Source organism: Sitodiplosis mosellana, unplaced genomic scaffold (genome assembly GCF_009176505.1).
Source record: "Sitodiplosis mosellana isolate CC-2019 unplaced genomic scaffold, AAFC_SMos_1.0 Smas_scaffold_6197, whole genome shotgun sequence".
NCBI lineage: Eukaryota > Metazoa > Arthropoda > Insecta > Diptera > Cecidomyiidae > Sitodiplosis > Sitodiplosis mosellana.
Genome location: NW_022601438.1, coordinates 388615 through 411573, shown reverse-complemented (window position 1 = coordinate 411573; position 22959 = coordinate 388615). Strand labels below are relative to the sequence as shown.

The 22959-nt window shown below is 37.6% G+C and overlaps 1 protein-coding gene across 4 annotated transcripts; it reads right to left on the bottom strand.

Moving 5' to 3' along the window:
* Positions 1-103: 103 nt before the first annotated feature.
* Positions 104-22341, bottom strand: LOC129577483 (activated Cdc42 kinase-like). Of its 4 annotated transcripts, none has more exons than XM_055464630.1 (16): positions 20729-22341; positions 11274-11346; positions 10943-11132; positions 10548-10718; positions 10150-10451; positions 9912-10052; positions 9520-9596; positions 9269-9351; positions 8700-9194; positions 8221-8580; positions 7698-8122; positions 7381-7588; positions 2521-2761; positions 1724-2381; positions 1021-1648; positions 104-942 (listed from the first exon to the last, which is right to left on the bottom strand). In XM_055464630.1, the coding sequence occupies exons 1-16, from the start codon at positions 20730-20732 to the stop codon at positions 757-759; spliced, it is 4242 nt and encodes a 1413-aa protein (XP_055320605.1). In that variant the 5' UTR covers positions 20733-22341; the 3' UTR covers positions 104-756. The 4 variants fall into 4 exon arrangements, with proteins under 4 accessions (XP_055320605.1, XP_055320604.1, XP_055320603.1 ...); XM_055464629.1 differs by lacking the exon at positions 20729-22341 and adding an exon at positions 18464-18548; XM_055464628.1 differs by lacking the exons at positions 104-942; positions 1021-1648; positions 1724-2381; positions 2521-2761 and adding exons at positions 3236-4638; positions 4732-6588.
* Between the last annotated feature and the right edge of the window lie 618 nt (positions 22342-22959).

The window sequence follows — 22959 nt, the reverse complement described above, 5'->3', positions numbered from 1 at the left end:
TTCAACTAATATAAATAAATATTCGTTACGCAATAAGAATGCTCAAAATTTATTCTTTAAAGCGTTCCTCTTTTATTTACACACACAAAAACACATAAAATTATTTCTCATTTCTCATTTCTTTGATCAACCATTTTGGTCTTTTTATTTCATTGAAACCTTATTAGTCTAACAGATTTTAGAGTAAATCTTTAATGAATAACTGAAAGCAAATGATGGAAAAAATGATCGCTTTAGTTGCGTTCTATTTTTGGAAGTAATTCAATACAAATGTGTGCGTGGACTTGATAAAATACAAAAAAGTGCAATTATGTATGCATATATCTATTTTTATAAATAAGGCAATGGAATATCAATGCAATGGAAATCATTCTATTTTGTACGAGACGTCTCATATTGGTTCTTAAAAATGAATATTCATAAAAAAAATTATACATAAAAGTGTGTTTGTTGATGACATGTAACGTTTGCATGCTTTTCTTTCTCTTTTAAATGTAAATAAAATCAGTTGTCATCATATAATTGAAATGTTTTGTTTTGAACTAAAAATGATCATGTTCAAGAATTGCAATATCATTTGAATTAAAAGAAAACAAGATCTTTTTTTTTGTAAAAATGAAAAAAATATCGATTTTGGCACTAAAATTATTGCAGTATTTTGTAAGATTTCGGTTCTTATTCTAAATATTTAATTGAGCTGCCATTTTAATACTGTGTCGTTGGGGCAGAATGACATTTGTTTGCGTCTCGCACGAATTACGTGTTCAATTTGATGGATGTGGCATGCAGATCCCAATCATTTTTCTGCAGGGCTTCAACGCATTCCTCAAATGATATGCTCCGTTTCGATTTTAATGCATTTTGAAGTGAGATTATTTTTATCGCACGATGCACATTCCATTCAATGAAGTCCAATGCGATGATACACTGTTCTGGGGTGGTCTGAAAATATAGAATAATAAACGTGTCAATTCATTTGTTTTTCAAATATGCAGTTTGCTTTTCTTTCGTTTGTCTTACATTGGTTCCCAAGACTTTTGACATAATCCTCACTTCATCCGATTCGATGCCACGTTCTTTGCCTTTGGGTTTTTTGTTTGCAAATTCCAGCAAATCTTCACAGCTCACGGAATTGGAATCTTTTAATTTTCCCTCCGATAGCTCATCAATTGACTCATCGCCACTAATATCTTCGTCAGTATTTGAACGATGTGTGATTTTATTACCACCACTAGATGTACTGGCACACTCATCGGCCGATTCACGGAATTTATTAAATAGTGCATTATCGGTCAATTCGTTTTTTGGCTGTGCATAATTCGGGTATTTATGTGAAAATTCACGTCGCTTACGCTCAATATCATTATTTACATTAGTATTTTCGTACGATGCTACCTCTGAACCACAGTTCGGTTGTTGGATCATTGGTGCATTCGCTCGTGGAATATCATAGTTTTCGGATTCAAACAAAAAACTGTGAGCCGTGCTATTGCTACTCATATCGCCCACTTTATTAATGTCACCCTCAAGTATCGACTCAAAATGCAACGATGCCGAATCCGTGTTGTCCATATGCATTCGCAACGCATCCAAATTTTCATACGTTCGACATTCATCCTCGGCAAAATTGTTTTCGATGAATTTTTTCCTATAATTTAAAATGCAATTGGTTTGAGTTGTTTGTATTGTTGCATGAATTGAAATGAATTATCTCATGACTCACCAAGATGATGTATACTGTTTGAGTTTCATTACTTCAGCCGGTTTGGTTGACGTCCTCGGCATGTTATAGTTGATTTTATTCGAATTCGATAGAGACTTTGCACCGCCATCGATTTCGTCGTGGTTTATGGCCGCCGAAAATGCAGACAATGGATTTTTCTCTTCCATTGGTGACGACACTTTGCTTAACGTCCTCTGTAGCCCAGTCGCCGGAATGATGAGTGGATGTTTACGAACGTGTCGCTTGACATTCGTCAATAATACTTTGTTACGATCGCGAGGCGGCAGTGGAATTGGATTGAGATTTTCGATCTCTTTGTTGCCAATGAACTTTTGTGTGTCGTTGTGATGAATGTTCACATCACGTTCAGAGAATGTATATTGTGTATTTGTTAACAAATAGCTGGGACTTTCACAGGCATCGTCTTGATTGCCATTTGCATCGATTGATGCACTTCCATCGATGATTGTCGTTGCATCAATGGAATTGACTTTCATTCGTGGTCGAATGATGCGATAATTCTTATCGCGTAATATGTGCAATGGATTCGTGTCGGAATCGGCTTGACTTTGGGTTAGTTTGCTTGGTGTTGAGCTTCGATTCGGCAATGTGGTTGGTCGTGGCGCTGGTTTGGTTGGCATTTTCATTTCACTGGTACCTGGCATATCAAATGCACGAAATAGAAGAGTGAATTTTATTATTAAAAATTGATGAAAGAGTATGAAATGATAAAGGAATTGAAGGATTGAAAAATCCAACCCAAAATACTTGACAAACTATAGAAACAAATGTCTTACAGTTTTGTGTGATTGAGGGTTGAGCGGAAGCAAGAGAATTGTCTGGAACTATTGGTGACGAACGATCGCGTCCATCTATTGCCGTTGATTTGCCGGTGGGCATTTGTAGCGCTGACATCGACGATGACAATTGTAAGGAATTCTTCAAATTGGCTATTTCATAGTTGAATCGATGCAATGTCGAGGCCGGTTTTTCCACAAGGCTGTTGTATGCTTCGCGACATTCCTCAGTAATGAAATCCTATTTTATTTTGAGGGGGGTGTGGGGAGTTGATGTTTATGTGTGCAAATGAGGGGGGCATGTGTTATTTGGGTTTGGATTTTGTATTCGTGTTTGGTTAAAGTGGATGCGCAGAAATTTTGTTATTTCGGGATTTTTGTTGTTGTTGTTGTTGTTGTTGATCGGGTATTAATTGGATTCGGCGCATGAGGGATGAGAATTTTTTAAATAAAAAAAAAAGAAATCAAAATATAAACAAAAGAATGCAAAAAGAACAAATAATAATGAAAATTGCAAAATATGAGAGAAAATAAAGGAAAAATTAGGTAAAAGTAACAAAAAAAGTTTTCAAATAATTCAAAAATAGCGTTTGGATAAAACAAAAACCAAAAGCGATCGTCGGATTAGCTTTGACCATCCAAATAGTGTATAAATGTGTGTGTGTGTGTGTGTGTGTTAGAAGAACAACGGTTAGAAACAACAAACAAATTGATATTTAAGTGGTGTTAACGATTTTTTATATTTGCTTGTTTCTTTGTTCATTGTAAATTTGGTTTGGTTTTTTGTTCAACCAGAAAATGCTTTCGCTTTCTACATTATTCTTATCATAACGAAAAGTTAATATATTCCGAATAATCTCAATTGCAGTCAAAATCAATTGTTTATTTTCAATTTAATTATTATTTCAGTTTTCTTTTAATCGAATAGCAGACTTATTTTTAATTTTCGGCTAAAAATGCTGAGCCTTTTAAAATATTTTGATTAATTTTTATTTTTCCATTTGGATGCAGATAAAATTCGTCGCTATTCATACATTATAATCGATATAAGCCCATTTAGTTTAATGTGGACAAAATTGACCACGCCAAAAAAAACACATTTTTAATTTTAAAAAAAATTAGTTGATTTTTTCCTCACATTGATTATCTGGTTTTGTGTGATTGCTCTTCAAAAAGAGAGAAAAAATATGATCAATACAACGAGTTGAAAATACATATTCATTGCTTTGTGGATTAGAGGCTGTGTCTTATTTACATTGCGACCAGATTTTGTTCATTCGTTTGTTCGTATGAAGAATTGATAATCGTAAGGCCCACAACCGTGTGCAATTTTCCCTTCAAAATGTCACTCAAATTTGTATGTCAAATAATGAAAACAATTCGTGCTATCGAGCAGAAAAGGGTACAAATACAAGTATTTTTGGTTTGTTGAATCGGCTTTCTTCAGTAAATTTAACGATTGTTCTGTTTTTGTTTATCTTCTGACTTAGCAGAGAAGTTAAGTAATTTTTGTCTGTTTTTACTTCTGTGTTATTTCTTTGTTTTTCATTTAACAATGTGTGATGCAGTTACGCTACAATATAATTGTGTTTATAAACTTGTATATGAATAGGGTGAAAAAAAATGGTGCAGCAAATAGTAGTATAAATGGTATTGAGATGATTGTTATAGTAGGAGCCGGCGAGCAAAAGCAGCCGCCCCAAAATGACTAACATTTATTTTCTTCTCATTTTTTCATGTTAAAGAGAGTGAACGTTTAGAATGTTTTCATATTGATAGCAATTTTTTTAGCATTTAGCAATGATTAGATTTGTTAAATATATATATATTCGATAATACTCTGCTATCATCGTCTCCCATTGATTATGTAATTGTTTAATTTGTTTTTGTTTTCATAGTTTAGTCACAAAATAGATTGTAACGTCATAGAATTACTATCTAAATTCGCGCGCGCAGCCAACAAACAAAAAAGAAATAGTAAGAAAGAGAGAACAACAGTCAAAATGGATTAAAAACAATTTATGGTGCTGGACTTGGGGGTAATCGAGGATTGAAATCGGCAGTTGGAAACTCAGTTTCAGTGCTGGAAGAACTATCACTTGAAAAGTCACATCGAACCTAATCAAACAAATTGAACATGTTAAACGAAAAAAAGTTTAGAATTGAATCGTTTTTTGATTTAGGGCGATTAGATGTGGTTGTTTCGTTTACCGTGTGCAACGATTGTACGGATTGCTTTTCTGGCCACAATAAATTGCTGTTCTGTGCCGATACATGAATTTTCTCGGGCCATTGAAATGTGTTTGCCGCTGGTGTCGCTGCCGCCGCCGCCGATGACGACGACGATGCATTGCTGCTGGCAGCCGTGACTTGTTTGCTTTGCATTGGATCATTGTTGGATGGTTTCGGTTCAAATTTACTGGGACTTTGTACATCTTGTAAAAAGCTTTGTGTGGTGGGACTTTTACCCGTTAATTTGCTCACATCAAACTGTGAATATAGGCTGTAGGCGTTCAAATCATATGTGCGATTGGTGGCTGCGGGTGGAGGTGGTGGTGGCGGCAATACATAGCTGTTCCGAATAGTTTGCTGCTGCTGTTGGCGTCTACGTGAGCTACTGCTACGTTGTGCGTTTCTCTCAAAGTTGATTGGCGTTTGATTGGGTGTGTGTGGCGATGCGACCCTCTGTTGCTCCTCGTAGTCGGCGTATTGAGCATGAGGATAGTTCATTTTTCTTCCTAAATAATTTTGCATTTGACGATCACTAGCATAGTTATTGTACTGTGGTGCACTCTTGATACTAGCATTCGAACCGTACAGCTTGTCCTGGCTCGGTGTAAATGAAATATTGCTTTGAAAATGCGCCTGAGTCTTGCGATTTTTCAATCGAATATCCGACTCAGAATTTGTATGCCAATTCTTAAAATCGAACGTGTCATCATTTGATTTAATTGGCGACGCAGCGGAATTGCGGTGCGATCGATAGTTGTTATGACGACGACTATCGATGGTTCGGAAATTCTCAACGCTTCGGTGGTTGAACTCATTCTCACTGTCGGACGATGAACTCGAATCTAAAATGATTGGATTGTAGCTAAGACGACGCAAATTTCGAGCACGAATGCTTTTTGGCTTGTGCGAGATGGTATTTCTTTGGCGTCGTCGTACAGCCTGTCCATCGCTGCTGTTTTTTCTACCGACAATCGTGGAGTTGTGCAACTTTTCAAACGGTGGCTCTGACAACACCGGCGATTTCAAATCATAATTCTCCGTAAACGACATCGATCGTTGTCTAGTCGGAAACGAACCATTCGCCTTAAGATGGGCATAAGCAGCGCGTGCCTCTTCGATTTGGGTTGTATAACTTGGGCTAAAATGGGTATCCTGTGGACTATAGCTGCTCTTTTGACTACCGCGACGCGATGATGTGTTGGTTTCACGGGATGCAAATCCAGTGTCTGGCGTACTAGATCGTTTCCCATCCAATAGCTTATCGGTTGAGCCACTTTCATTCAAATAGTGAACACTGCCATTAAATTGCTGTTGCGATACTTGTTTGTCCAACGGGCTGTATTGTGAGCTCTTTGTTGATTTTGGGCTCACCTCAATGCTGCTATAGTTTGTTGGGATTTTACTCAATTTCAATGCCGTATTCAAAATTTTCGGATTGATGTTGTTCGCATCGTACGTATAATTTTCGCCAAACAACGTTTCCGCCGAATCATTCTTTTCTAAATCGTTGAATGTTTGTAAAAAGTCCAAATTTAATGCTTTCAGCGTATTTTCGATGTCAATCAAATTTTCGCCAATAAAATCTTTGGTCTTTTGACTCAACGTGCATACTTTGGACGATGAACTTTCGAAGCCATCATTCAATGCATCATAATTGACACCATTGATGCCACTTTCTCGTTCCATGCCCGGTGCTGATATGTCAAACTTGAAGGGGCGCGATGAAAATTCGCGCATTTTTCGATAACGATATTCAAACGACGGATCCCGTTCACAATGCGGATATCGCATGTCGATCGAATGAAACTTTTCAATTTCGGATAATGAACGAAAGCGCTTTTGTTTTGAATGTTTAACAGAAAAATTCAATCAAACAGAACATAAGACCAATCGTAACGAAATAAAATCAATAACAAAAAAACAACGTGTTTAAAAAAAAAAAAAAAAAAAAAAACAGAAAATAAATGAAATAACAATTTTTGTTCAATTGCACAATGTCGATGGTCATGATATTTTTGTTTGGTATTTTGTGGAAGTTTTCGAAATTGGGATGAAGTTCATTTGAGATTTGAAAAAAAGAGTATACAATGAACAAAAAATAGAGATTAGTTTCAATACTTATATTTTATGATTAAATTTGCAATCAAACGAATAACAAAGCACAGCTAAATACAAAAATAGATTATTTAACTACAAATCAAATGCTTTGGTAACATAATCAGAAAACTAGTTTGTTAAAAAAAATAACGTTAAAACAAAATAAAATGGGATTATCGATGCCAACGTGTACATGTGTGTTTTGGTTTTTTTTATTGTTAGTGAGAATTTGTGTGCATTTTCAACGGGATCAAACGAAAACGAAACGAAGAAAAGTGGATTTTTTGTTTTGAAATACAAGAGAATAGTGGAAAATGAGAGAAGTTTACATAAATATATAAATTAGAATGTGTGCTGTGGGGGAGACTAAATACAAACACAAAGTAGCTTCACAACATCTATTCCAACAGGTGAAACGGAAAAAATAAACATTTGACGAAAAAAAATGAAAAAAAATAACATAAAATGGAAATCCAACTAAACGAAAAAGTGTCTTCGTGTGCTTGAGTGCAAAATGATTGGGATATTTACCTGAAGATCGGGTACATTTTTCGCTTCTTCGGAAAAATTGCGCGTTTTGAATCCGTGTGAGCCTTTGTGATGTTGACTATTTGGAGATGCCATCGATGAGTCTTTATCGCCGCTATTTGAATGATGAGCCAAATGAGGGAAACGAAAGCTGAACTTTCGCTTTGGGCTTTGAGTATTTGCTGAGTCGTTCACTAAGTCAGTCATCGATCTAAACAAAACCAATTCCAACAAATTGAATAAATTAGACATGTTCCAAACAGAGAAATGGACAAATGAAAACAAAATTGCGAGTAAAAATTATGGTTTCGGCTGGTTACCTTGCACTGATTTCGTTGGCAAAATCAATAGCTTGGTTGAGAATTTTTTCGTCTTTTGTTGAGATTGGTTTCACATTACCAGCTCCGCTGGCCGAATTTCCCAATTTCTTTTTCGATTTTAGCGACGCGATCGAACCAGGCAATAGGCCACCACTATTCTTTCGCTGAAATTTTGCTGCAAGTTCAGCGATTTCGTTTTTCTTGTTATTATTCTCAAAATCGGGCGATTTCAATTCACCATGTTCACTATTGGCGCTCATTGACCGGAACATAAAATCCATTTCGTCGAGTAGCGATGGTCCCAAATCGAACTTTTCGCCAGGCATTTCATCGTCGGATATTTCATGATATTCATGTGTTGAATCAGCAGCAGCCGCTGTTGCTGTGTCGCCCACCCATTTCATGCTGTTCTTCCGATTGTGTTCCTATTCAAAAGATTTACATGCACAACAATTAGCATACTTATCGACTATCTGTTTGGCCTAGCCCATTGGCAGTTTTAGTATGTGAGCCACAATGTTACCTTTGAAAAGTTTTCCTCTTCCAAAATGTTTGTGAAACCACCACCTTCACTGAGAATTTTATTGTGCGTTGAATTATCTAAATTGACAAACGGATTTGATGAGGTGAAGCCAGCATTTGAAGCGGCGGCAGAGGTGACGGGTGTCGATGAGTTTTGATTTGGAAAATCGAATGATGAATTGAAACCATCGTTGGTTTGTGCGGAGTGTGCATTCAAAAATGTGTGATTATTTTCAGCAAAGTAACCGCTAGCCGTTTGAAGTGAATCGGGACTGGTTGGCGTTGATGGTAACAATGGCGTTTGCTCAATATCTTCCGATGGCTTGTATGGAGTGACGATTTGCCTTGGCACATGATTGTACTTTATTTTTGTGTGTGTGTGTGTGTGTGGGTGTGTGTTTGACAAGAACCAGCAAATCGATTATTATGTGAGTTAAATTAGGATTAAAATTGCAAAATGAATGATTCGATATTTCTTACCGATTGCGAATTGGATGATGATGACAAAAATGCAACGTCACCGAAGTAGGCTCCATCTAATCCAACGTGACCGGTGTGTTTTAGATCGTTCTGAGGACCAGATATCATTTCGGGGCAAAGTTTGCGTCGACTACTCGTACGCTCACTTCCCCGAACAAATGAATCTCGGTTCACCGATGATGGCAGACTATTACCCAAATATGCGACCGTATTGCTTGGATTGAACATTCCCGTTTTGCCCGAATTTAAAACACCTTTCCAATACGCCGAACTGTTTGGTTTGTCTAGCACAGTGATTATATCATTTTGCCGATACATCAATCGATCCTTTTTGGCTTCGCTGTACGCGCTAATTGTTTTCAATTGCTCGGGTTTCATATCGGGTAGCAACGAATGAATTTCACAGAATTTCGGCCGCTTGGACGGATCGTGTTGCCAACATTTTAACATCAATGTGTAATACTCTTTGGGACAACATTCCGGTTGTTCAAGACGCTGTTGTAAAATGGGAATCGGGCGAAAAATTAATAATGAAATAAAGTGAAGAGATTAGGAATGAATGAACTCACTTGATAGTGTGGTTCGTCTATTGCTTCAAGAATTTGATGGCCGGTCAATGCGGCCCATGGTTGAAAACCATATGAAAACATCTCTGCAGTAAAAAAAAAAACAGAAAACATTGAAAAACGTGTTGAAATTAATTTTTCGTTCTGGTAATATTTCTCTACTGAAGGAAGAGTTGAATTGATGATCTGATATGAAAAAAAAAACACACCGAAAAAATATGAAAATGAACAATTTAATAAATTTATATACGAACCCCACAAGCACACGCCGAAAGCCCATACGTCTGATGCATTTGTAAAACGCAAAAAGTTTATACACTCCGGAGCGCACCTGCACAATAATTTTCGTGATAATACCAAAATGACATGGTTGAAAAATGACTTCATTCAGAATGAAAAATGGTTCCGTTTAAAGGAACCAAAAAAAGCATTTTATCCACTTCGTTTGCATCGATGAGATTAATCGTGGCATTGCAGAGACTGTGTTGCTCAACAGAAACGTAAAAGGGTTCCTGTTATAGGAACTACATTCAAAGTCGCATACTTTTGCGTTTCATACGGAACTTCTCTGCAACATCCCGATTACTCTCGTCCACACATTTCAATGAGTGAAAAAAAAATCCATGAAAAATTCTCTTCTTCTCACCAGGCAATCGGAAGTTTTAAGTTGACGTTAAAATTAGTTTGGTAATAGTCTTTGCCGACGCCCAGTGCCCGTGACAAACCGAAATCGGAGATTTTTACTTTGCTTTTGCTGAACACCAGAATATTCCTGGCCGCCAGATCTCTATGAAACGATGATAAAAAGAAACAAATTATCATCAAACCAAATTTCCATTCAAAATTGAATTGTACGATGAAATTGTCTGTTCGATAAAACTTACCGATGAATGAGTCGCTTGTTCTCCAAATACATCATACCGCTGCAAATTTGTTGAGCAAATTCACATAGCGTTGGCACGGTTAAAAAACTGACACGAAGCCCAGAGTCTTTGAGACATTCCAGCAATGAACGAAGATGTGCCAGTTCGGTAACAAGCATCAGTGAATCGGTGTCGAGCACAACGCCATACAGTCGTACAATATTCTCGTGTTCGATGGAATGCATGATTGCTGCTTCCTTCAAAAATTCCATCGGATTGGAGAGCATGCGCTCGCGGCACAAACATTTTATAGCAACTTGAATCTAAAAAATGAAATTACCAACAAACATAATGAAATTATGCGCTGTCGAAAGTGAATGCTCTATCGAATGCTTGTCTCGTTGCTGAAAAATACTAACTCGTTCATTTCCATTCGTCCAAACTCCTTGTTGTACGATGCCAAACTCACCGACACCTAATTGCTTGTTGACGCATATCGAATCGGCTGGTATAATGTGTTTATTGCTAGGCAATTTACTCGGTGAACTGATTGTCTTGAGCGTTTCCGTTGACGATGCATTGTTTAAAGTCTGTGTTGAAAACGAAAATCAAGGGAATAAACAGAAAAGATGTTTACCATAAAAAAAACGTCAACAGAGAACCGATTCAAACAGACGCAATCAACATAGTCATTAAAACATAATGAACTACTCTTTTTCCATCCATGAAAATGGTAAATATTCATCACGATTGCCGTTTATAGATAAACAAATGAAGAGGAATGATTAAAAGTGGTATAGAACGAACAACTTACTCCAACTTCCTCCCGTTTTCCGGCTGGATTTTGCAAAAGTCGTTTGATTTTACTGAGATAACCATGTGGATAATACTTTTCATAGAATTTTCGTAATCGTCGTATTTCCGGTTTCGATAGACCGACTTGCTTCAAGTCCTCATCGCTGGCATACTTCAAATGCGGTACCAATGTTATTTTCAATTCATTCCTATATACACACAGACACAAGAATAAAAATAAGAGGAAAACAAGCAGAAATCAAATAAAGAGAGTTCGAAAATAGTGGAAAACGATATCCTTGGCTTTTGTTTGCGCTCTTTGATGCCCATACCCACTTGCATGTACTTACTTAATGGCATTGTAATAGTGCTGTAGTTCAGACTCGACCAGAAAATCGTATAATTCAATCACAGGCTTCGGCTCTGCACCAAGAACGCGCCGCGTAAGTGAATACATAAAAAGAAAGAATGAACAAGAAAAATCGATTAGTTTAATGAAATAGATCGATGTGTAGCTGTAATTAAGCAGCTAAAGAATGTCTTGTTGTTGTTGATACCATCGATTAATGATGGTTATAATAAGTAGAATAAACGGCGACCGCTTTACCGCTGCCGCCGTCTTCTTCGTCGTCATTGCTATAAGAATTTCTTAAATTGATTTGCGAACTAGGTTGCGCGCAATTTTTTTTCCGGTAAATATAGATTTTACTGTACGCTTTGTCATTGTCATGGGACAAACAGTGTACGGATCCCTTTATTCCTACCTATCATGTATGTGCTAATTATGTTGATGTTTGTGCATATGAATCGATTTTTTTCTACATCGGTTTTACCTCGTGCAATCCACTAGAGTCTGGACCTTTTGATCGATAATCATAAATTAAATGGAAATTTAATGCCGGCTGTAACCATCTCAAACGGCAAATACATGCATGCGTTCGAAATATAGATGGTTGGCACGCCAAATGCTCACTCAGTTGAAATGAAGTAACGAACCAACATACACTTAGATACACACACACACACACGCTCATAGGCACACGGGTGTTGTGATTCTTTTAATTTCAAAAGTGAAACGAAACGATTTCAAATGGCTTTGAAGGGTTTTACATGATTTTTTTTCGCATTGGTTTATGCGAGAGCATGAGGTGCACTTGCGATGTCATGCTTGCTGAAGCCACAAAGACCCATTTAAAATATACTAGACCGGTGAAGCGTTTGTCGCACACAAGGTAATGACGTTTTACCAGCAGTGTGGCGTTATGTGTCACTTTCCATCAATAAAAGAATGGATGGTCTAAATGTTTATGCTACGCGATCAATTTAACTTTAGTCATTGACCCATATAAATACGGTCGAAAGATACGGTTGCAATGGGCTCGAGAGTGAGAGAGAGAGAGAGAAAGAGAACGAGCGAGCGAAAAAACCATAGAAAATACATGCACACCAATGAAGGATGTTATTGCTCAGCTGACCAATCAAAAAGATAAAGCCATAGAACCATTTTTCATTACATGGCTCTGGCCAATTTTTGCCAAGCGTTTAGCTCCAACGTTTTTTTTCTTGTTTCGCTGCTCAAATGGAATGCGAAGCCAATGTAGCGATATTAATTGAATGTGAATTTTGACGATTTCAAATCTCAAATTCGGTTGTTACGAGACATGTCCGGCAACCCATAATGCTTTTTTCCATCTTTCTGTATGCAAGCATCAAATTTGTGTGTTCATTCGATTCGAAAATTACGAAATTGCTCTATTTTTAGGCCGGCTGGTTCGGTGCTCAGAGCGAACATTCAAACATCAACCACATGGATGTCGAAAAAAACAGCACTTGCCACATTCACTCTTTTGCCCTCGTTCCATCCGCTTTCCATTTGTGATTTTCTATTTCCGTACTCGAAAATGCACCACATCATTGCCGATTCTTCTGATTATTTTTTTTCCTTCTCTCTTTCCGTCTCTCGCTTTCAGTTCTCAAACGGACGGAAGAATTCGATCGGGCGAAGAATTGCTGCTTATGCGCGCAGAACATTTTGCAGAAACTTGTAGTGCTATTGAGCTATCGTGCTGCTGGTGTGAATTCCTTTCCTTCTTTCGTCTTCGTTTTATGTAATCGTTCGACAAATTGTTTATTGAATTTTCTTTGTCAATCAATAAAGAAAAAAAAAAGAGACAAATTCAATCATCGCCGGGCTGCTCCTCATCGGTGGTACACACGCACACACACAAAAAACACAACCATTTTACTGTTGAAACACACATCCGTGCGAAACATTTGAATCATCGACTGTGTTCGCTATCAATATCCGCCGCATTCTTTTTTTGCGCCTTTCAACGGTTGCAAAACAATAAAAATTCATAGAACTCGGAACGGGTGGAAAAACGCGTTATATTACACACAAAAGTCACACGTGTGTTCAAGCATCTCTCTGACTTTTTTTTCTCTCGACAATCTCACTCTCTTGTTTTAACAATGCGCACAACGAACAACGGCGGCATAAAATGGAAATGGGCCACCAACCCTTTTACATAAAAATAGGCAAACATTACCCTCCACATACTTGGCATGTCATCCCTCAAACATTCTTTTATGCTACGTTCCAATTATACTGGTTGCTTTTGTTTGGCCTGATTTCAGAACACCTACGTGCAAACGACGAAATGAGTTTGTGTGTCTGTGTGTTTGGCTTTTCGTTATTGAAATTGCATTGAATTCGCATCAAACAATCTATCGATGTTGCACATTTTTATGTGGATATTCATCACAGAAACAATGCAAAACAAAAAAAACTACTACTGAAGACTAGCGAAAACATTTAATATATTGACGGGAAAACTTGAAGGTTTTCACTTATCATATCTTATTGAAAACTGATCTACAAATTCAGGGCAGTTTGTTTCCATTTCATTTGTGCCATGAAAAACTTGCTGGAATTCTCAATTTATACATACATTTTGTTCGTTTTTTTTTTGTCTTTGACGCATCGATTTTCGAACAGTACATACAGTACTGAAATACTTTCTAATACGACATGTTCAGCAAATATTGCGAAGGAAGAATTCAATGTGTGTGTGTGTGTTTTTCGTGTTTCTGTTCGTTCGTGCTATTTTATGTGGCATGCACGTTGCAACTGCAAAGCATCCAGTAGCAGCAGCAAAAATTAAACTGAATAGATTGGCTGATATATGGGTATATAAATTAATCTTGGCACTCAAATTCAATTGAAATCAACTATCGGTGAATGAATACATCGCCCATTAAGATAAATTTCAATAAAAATTTCATTCGATAAATAAAGTCGAACGAGTGCCTAGTTTATGGGTTTAAGCAATTCCATTTAATGTACGTATATATATATAATGTGAACGGGGAGAGAAATGTTTAACCCGATACTTTGATGATCGGGCAAAACCAACAAATAATCGTGTCTTTGACAAGCAACAACGAAATTTTAGCCAAAACATTTGGAAACACTGACTGTGCACATCGGTGCACATGTGTAGAACCTGCATGCATTCCATTTCGGTTCAATAAAATCTAATTTCATTGAAATAACGCTGACACGTGCGAGAGAGACAATAATGGGAATTCAAATGGCGTTTTCACATTAAAAGTGTCGCTGTCGGTTGGATCGGGTCGGTCCAGTTTGATGAATCAGAATGATTTTTTTTTAGAAAATGATGGTCAAGTTCTTAATTAAATTTCATTGCATGTTCCGTCCATGCACATCGTCGCCTAATAGCGGATATGTAAAGTTTTTCGGAAAACGATGTGCACTCTATTTGCCAACCGATTTATTTGACTGAGAAATACTTTGTCAGAGAATGTAAAACAGCGAGGAGAGGGAACGAACGAGCGAGTGAGGGAGATAGAAAGTGGCAAATGCATGTGGTATACACAGGACCTGGAAGTCTATTTGCCATCGATTTATTAACCTTCCGTTTGGCACGACCAATTCTAGGTCAAAGCATGGCATCGGCAACATTGTATTGGTACTGTCTATTTGCCTATTTGTTCACAAACACCAGATATATATATATATGGGGCAAGTATTGTCGTCACACAGGAAAAACTCAAAGAAGAATATGAAACATTTCTATTGCATTTTTATTTGAATAGATCCCAACAATAGGCCCGGATAAACAATGAACCGGAAACGATGCTTTTCTTGCCGCTGTATGACCGTGTCTCACCGACAACTCATCTTTTCAGCGCGATTCAAATCCCGCATACAACACAACTTGAAATATGATCCAATTTCAAAGAGAAAAGAAGAGGCGAAAAAAATAAAGGAGACCCAAACGACAATAATAATTAATGTCGAAGCATGTGTATCATTGCTGTGTTGGCCAACGATTTGAGTAACGAATGAGATTTATTTTTTTGTATCCTCGATGAATGTCATTCCTTGTCTGACTCACACACACACACACACACACCACACAAAACAGGCAATATCTCGGCATCATGCTGCTCTTGTATCAAATCAATGTCAGGTATGAAATGAAGTTTGATTGCCATTTTGGAGCAAGTAATGTGAGGCAATTTCATTCTGCACAATCTCACATCATCACAACACCACCACAATGGACATCAACTAACCGAATGCCTGTCAATTGCTTCGATTACAACCATATTTTAATTTCAATTTTAATTAAAATTGCAAACGTACTGTTGCTGTTGTTGCTGCTGCTGCTGCTCAGCATTGAGTTGTCGTCGATAGATCGACGATAATTTCCAAATGCTGGCTATCGCTTTTTCTCTTGCTGCTAAACATACACTTTATATATTTTTTCAGTTGATTAGCATTGAAAGCCCATTTTTTCTATGTTCTGTGGCAGTTTTGTGTTGTCACCGCGTGTTCTCGTTCACCGACTGCATATATCTAGATATATATATTGAGTTTTAACGCGTCACGAACTCATCGAAACCATGATTATTATCATAGAATGCACACATTCATTACTATTGTGGTATTTGATGTGAACCGTTGGAATGCAAATGTAAATTTTTCGTGATAAATATTTATATGGCTTGCCGCTGCACTTTGACACTAGTGAAGAATGTTGGGAGAAGTAGAAGAAGAAAAAAAACGGGGGCAATGTGTCGGAACTCTCTCGTTCATCATGAGATCGGCTCACCTTCGTGAACAGTGGAAAGCATACGATCGTGATCCAGTGAACAATCGAGAGCCGTCGGTACCGAAGATACCAAAAGTAAAGAATTTCGCCGCTATTCCACTCTGTGATACAAAACTGAAGCACATACCATTCGACCATAATGACTTGATTGATATCATTGGCCAGTTGAGAAATGAACGGGGATGGGATATCCGTGCTGATTATCGTACATACTACAAGCAAGGCGAGAACAAAGACGAGGCATGGGGAATTGTGTTCGATATGGACAAAATCAGACAGCTCAGAACCGGTTCGAAAGAGTTTTACCACAAAATTCAAACCAACAGTAGTGCCGTGTCGGTGTTGTTTAGCAGACCCAAACGCAAAGGAGCCGGCGTGACTCTGTCTGAAATCAAAGCAAAGTACGAAAAGCCAGTCAGCAAAGGCGGTTACAAGTATGAGTCAGGAATTGATCCCGGCCAGAAAACAAAAATGGCCTGCGTGCGTCGGACTCTCGCTACTGGAATTGAAGTAAGTTGAAATATCATATGAAAATTAATATAGATTTGCATTGTTGTTGTTCATTTCACAGACCAACATCAAATTATCGAGTATTCAATATCACTGGGGTGCGCGACAAGGAATGCGCGACAAACAGGCCACGAAAATGACCAGAAAGTACGTGCACAAAGAACAGCGCGACTTGAAAAGCTATCCGATCACATCCGTATCGCCGCGAGGATCACAATGGAAATCATTCATTAAGCACAAAATCAAAATGCTGACAGATTCATTGGCTACATACGCCAGAAGAAAATACGCACAGCTATCGTTGCACAAGTACATCGAGTCTAATCGCGAAATGGATTTGATGGCTAAACACATAACAAACAATGAGACAGGAGTTGTATTCCTTGGTGATGCGGCGTTCCCATCAAATTCGAAAATCGGTGTGAAAAGAACAAAACGATCACCGGATCAGCGAAAGTTCATAGTTAGCCTAAAAAAGAACGGCAAAACGGATGTTGTGCTTACACCAGAGCCGTATACATCACAAACCTGTGCCAATTGCTTGCGGCGATTTCCGAGAAGCACAAAAAGTGACCGATTCAAAGTGTGCAAAGATTGTCGCCCACACAAGGATGTGAGACTCCCACCGGTTATTGTGACTGATCGAAGCAGACGGCGCAAGCAACGTGATCGAAAACAAAATGCCAGCCAAAAGCCAACAGCAAATGTAACTAGAGCCGAAAAAGCTGAGAAGCACCGGGAAAAGCGTCGAAGTGAGCGCGAAAGCCACAATCCAGAGCAATTGGATACCGAAGAGGCAGTGAGACGGTACAATCGACGCATACGACGGCGTGAACTACGTCAACGACGTCGAGTTGCAGGCCATCGCAGCCGTAAAGTAACCAAACAGCCGGAAGCGGAATCCGATTTGCCAGGTTTTGTGAAAATTGGTGACACAAGTATTTGCAAGATTCGTGTCAAAAATCGTAAGGCCAAACCACAATTATGGCAGCGAATACATTACGATGCAACTGATAAAGGAATTGGGTTATTGGGGTCAAAGAAAATAGCCTTCCAGAAAAACTGGCACTCAAGCCCAATGAATGATCAGAACGCTTTTACTGCTACTTGGCATCGTGACATCTGTGCGGCGAAGTGCATCTTGTACAGAGGTATGTGATCTACACAATACAATCACATTCATGTTTTATTGTATTTCAATTTCGAGTTCAATTCGTTCATTCTAGGCCGTTGTATGGTTTTCGACTTGAATGTGCACGAATCATTTGTGTTACCACCAGAAAGGATTTGGCCAAAATGTCGAGATGACCAATCGAGTCGGCCAATCAAATGCTGTCGATGAAAAGTAGAGCGTAGATCAAGAGAATAAAATAAAACATTAACGATTAGTTATTATCAAAGCTTGATTTTTGTGGCTTTGTACATTAAAATGTGTGTGCAAATACACGATGTAATACGGCTTAAGCCCGTAGGTAAGTTGTTGTATGTAAGATTTTCTCAGTCAGTTGGTCAATTTCAATATCCACACCAATATTTACCAAAGTCATAAATGGACCTAGTTCAAGTGAAGCGTACAGTTGGATGATACTCGAGGTGGGTCCATTTATGACCTTGTTTCACACGTGATTTGTTATTTTGTTATCAATTGATTCATAATCGTTTTTATATCTTTCTAATTGATTTGTTTTTACCGTTTTTTTCTACTTCCATTGTGACGTTAAAAATGACTGAAACTACACACAAATGCGGGCCCTAATTCGACCGTTTACATACGCTTGGTAATGGATGTATTTGCGTCAACAATTGTTTCTTGGGCATAACAGAGGGAAATATGTTTTTGTGTGTAAGTTTTATTACCGATACGTGAAAGAAAGTGAATTAAATCTTACTTTGCCTCATAAAACATGCGTTCACTCGTGTTATTTTTTCCAAAATTTATGCGGTTTTCTTTGCTGCCGTTATTGTTGTTGTTGTCCCAGCTACAGAAAAAATGTGTATATTTATTATTGTGCATCACATCGATTAGATATTTAGTTTCCTGTTTGAATTCGTTCTTGTTTTTTTGTGGGGCCATCGTACTCATTAAATCGGTGTCAATTTTGAGTAGAAATACCTCGCGTATTCATTTTGAAATGCTGAATTCACGAACGAATACACTCGAAAACAAACAACGATAAATTTCAATAGAAATATGCAACGGAAAAAAGGTATTTTCATTCGAATAGATTATGTTCAATTCCGTTCGGAATAATAATAATAATAATCGCCATTGACGTCGTCGTCATTCATTCGTATTCACTATCTCGATGTGGAAATCACTGCGAGACGCTTTGACTAAGTGTATTTATCTCTCCCACAACATATGTGGACAAAATGTGAGAGAACAAAGGCAATCGCATTGCATCGAAACTCAAGATCGCATCAAATGACTGAAATAGTAAACAAGCTCCGACACAAAAGCCAACATATGCACTTGTGTTCAACATCAAAAGAAATATTTCTTTCCCGGTTTGCATCTCATGCACGTTCGATCTTGATACTTGTTTTTTTTTTGCTTTTTCTTCTTCCATTTTGTATGTTGAATACGATATTCGATTTAAATCATCGCTTCGTCTTCGAGTTGAGACTTCGCTTCAGCGAACATTAAACCAATGAAGAGTGAGACAGCTATAGAATAAATTTACACACAGAAAGGAAAATGATGACTTCAGTTACACGATGTGTTTTTTTTCGGTACGCAGCGCGATTTCGAACATCAATCAACAACGGTTTTGACACTTTGAATTCTTGCTCCAAATACTTTCAAGAACGAATTGGTTTTTGTTGAGCAACATTAGCAACAGCAATGCGACTGCGATGGGTCATGTGACGTACAATATCGAACACAAGACGAAACAACAAAAAATGAAACCAGATTTTTTGTTCACCAACAAATCGATTGGATAATAAACCGGTATATTCTCGGCAGTTTGGTACACTTTGGAAAAATGATGTTGATAAAATTTGTAGTAAGCGCACGTATAGTCTATAAACATATGATAGCGGTACTAAAAGCGTCAGCCATACATTGAAATCAGATACGATTACGAAATTTAAATGGTAACTATGTGTCTTTTTTTCTCGCGTCTCACAGAGAAAAAAATGCGATTCATGAAATGTGAAATGCGACTGAAAACCGATACATACACGTCAGCCAGGGCAAAGGGAAGGAGAGCATTTCCTGTATTTGTTCGATCCAATGAACAATTCTTAAACACGTTTTTTTAGCTATATCTATAGGCTTATACACTGTGTTTGCGCTGTCACGCTAATCTATTCGTTATCACAGTAAACATGTCTCCGGGTCTTGGTCTTGGGGTATTCATTTTGGTTTTGGAACGAAAAAGTAAAGAAAAAGAAAAAGCGACGAGCGGATTACTTGTTTGCCGCCAATGTGTCGTATCACTTGAAAATATAACACACAGTGTGACTCAAGTGATGTCTTGTTTCAATTTCCGAGAATTGGCTGACGATCATCTTAATTTAGTTAGCAGAGCAGTCGTCGGATTTTAGTCATTCGTAGTGCTTGCTACTCGCGTCTTCTTCAATATAATTCACAAATTGCGGCAGCCACCACTTTCAATGCAGCTACATTCATAAACATTTTAACATAATAAAATCTTGTTACAACAAGTTGTATTTGATTGAAGCAAGATTCGATCGATAGAGCGAGCAAGCAAGCGAGCGAGAGTGCAATAGAAGAAAGAAAGAAAAATAAAAAAGCACATACACAATAATGATGATAATGTCAGAAATTTTCCTAACAATGAATGAAATTACAAACAATAACAAATCTGAATTCCGAGCTCGTTTCGTGAATGGGCGCTCTCTGGGTTAACAACTAAAATGTATATATATATATATATATATATATATGTTCTAACTAAATCGCGTCTGACGCGAGTATTTCTCTTTTTTTTCGCTTGGTAATGCTCGCCGAAATCCAGCCGAATGCGGGAACTTTAACGTTCAATTCTATTAAAAGAAAACATCATTTTCGGGGATAAACGCGCGATTTGCAAAACCGTTTCTTTCTTCTTCTTCTTCTTCTATTCTTCTATTCTTATTTACAATAAAATGTCATGCATGGAATCGTTCTTCGTCTCGAAACTTACCCATATTTATTTATTGTGTGCGTGTTTCTCTCTCTCTCTCCGTTTCGATACTGTTGTGTGTTTTTTTATTCGTTTCTTTTCCTCTTTATTTGTTTGCATTGATGGCGTCTCCGCCCTCTTCGGTACTCACTCAACACTCGACAAAACGCACACACCACTATCTGTGGCAATAGCAGCAGTAACCAACAAACAACAATGTAAATTCTAATGTCTCTCTAGCACTCGTCTTCACTTTAATTTTGTGTTTTTATTTCCTTCTGATTTGATTCGATGTATGTTTTCAACAAGAATTGTTTTTCTTCGAACGTCGAATAGTGTTGTGATTTCTTGGAATTTTCTTTGTGGCTTGGAATTTGGTGCTGCGTTATTATCGCATTCAACTATTCAAATCGCTGGCCAATATATCCGATCAGTGTCCGCTGTGTTGAATGTTTTCGATATTTCCTTTTATGGCATTCACGTTTATTCAACTCCCAGCAAACGCTACATACCAAAAACAGATTTCATTCATTTTTTTCCCCGCAGCCGTTTTTGTTTTGCATTACTCTATGTGGCCCGTCGGCACTGTACTGCACAATTTTAGACTCGAATTTTTGTTTTTGCTTCTTTTTTGCTCACTTGTGAACCATGTTCTGAGATTTAATTTTTCCTTTCTTTTGGCTCTTTGGTACACCCAAACAACAACGCAAAATGCATCTATGGAAACGCACAACACTGTTATCGGGCTGTGTATGGTGAACGTAAGCGACACGATGGACGCCGAAGCGAAAAGTTTTCACTAAAATTCTTACAGGAAGCAAGAGAGAGTAAACGAAAAATAAAACACGACACTCTCAAACACTTGACAAAATCGAATATACATTGATTTTAAACTCAATTCCACGAACTCAATCACCAAAAACACATTGCATATTTTAACATTTAATTGATTATTTCGTGGCTTTGTGAAGCAAATATTCATCTGTTCTGGTCACACAATACACTCTGTTCCAAGAGAATCGGAGTTTGGTGCATTGATAACAAGAAAAAAATCGAATTAAAGAAAAATGGCAAATATTAACGGAGGCTAGAGTAAAACATTGAATGGCAGCAGCATTTTGTTCTTTATTGAATGGAAGATATACACACGAAAAATGGAACACACAACAAAATCGTATCGAATTATAATATCACTGTAAAAAAATATCTAATTCTCGTTTCACCTCTTGCTCACTCATCTAATCTCGCGGTGCGAGAAGCACTGTGCTCGCTTTTGTGTGTATAGTTCGACAGACACCAAATAAAACATCGATTCGCGTGTGTTTGAGATGTTATGCGTTTTACGACTGCTTTAATGACAGACGTAAGCTTATACGATCAACCATTGATGACGACCTTAGCCACTGAACAAAAGAGAGAAAGAGATGGAGCGAGTTGCCATATTTTAATGTTTTTTGTTTCTTCTTTTTCTCGATTTTACACACACGATATGTATATATGAATTCTGTATATTTTCTATTCTATTGCCCGCTGCTGTCTTCTGCGTGTTTCGGTTTCTTGTTTCTTTCGAAATCTAATTCAAAGGCCCGACACTGCATTGATGTGTTGTTGTCGTTTGTATGTGTTCGTGTGTGTGTACGTGTGCATATGTGTATGCGTTTGTCAATCAAGTCTTGGGTCGCATTGCGCTTGTGTTTGTGTTGTGAATTGTTTATTTTATTATTTTTCACAGAGTGCTGTATGCTGCATGCGTATGGGCGTGAGTGTGTGCGCACTCATATCCATGTCGTTGTAAACTGCATGATTATTCTCTTTCTCTCGTTTATGTTTTTTTTTTCTTTCTTGATCAGATTTCGGGTTTGACATTGAATGTCATTTGAACGATTGACGTTAGAATACATAGCATTTCTTCAGCACATCCCAAATAAATTGCATAATTTTAGGAGTTAACAACGTTTTGTTGTTACCGAAATTTCAATTGCTTTTAAATTATTAAAATAATTGAAAATGCGTGGAATTTGTGTCAGCGATAGAAAAAAAAACAATCGCAAATTTTATTGATATGTCGCAATGAAGCTTTGAGCTTTCAAAATGACAGCCCATGTGCATGTTTTGCAACTCATGCGCTGCACGGAATCGATTTTAGCCGAGAACAAAACCATTGCCTATTTGCAGTTGATGTACTTAATGTATGATTGGCGATGCACTCAACTTAATTTCAAATTTTCTGTTTGTCGATACCATAACAAACC

Excerpts from the sequence above, each read along its gene's own strand:
- LOC129577483 (XM_055464626.1), bottom strand. Across the intron at positions 11,133-11,273 it reads CACTATTACAATGCCATTAA|GAATGAATTGAAAATAACAT; the intron begins GTAAGTACATGC and ends GTGTGTATATAG. Across the intron at positions 6,589-7,380 it reads AAAATGTACCCGATCTTCAG|CGCTTTCGTTCATTATCCGA; the intron begins GTAAATATCCCA and ends TCAAAACAAAAG.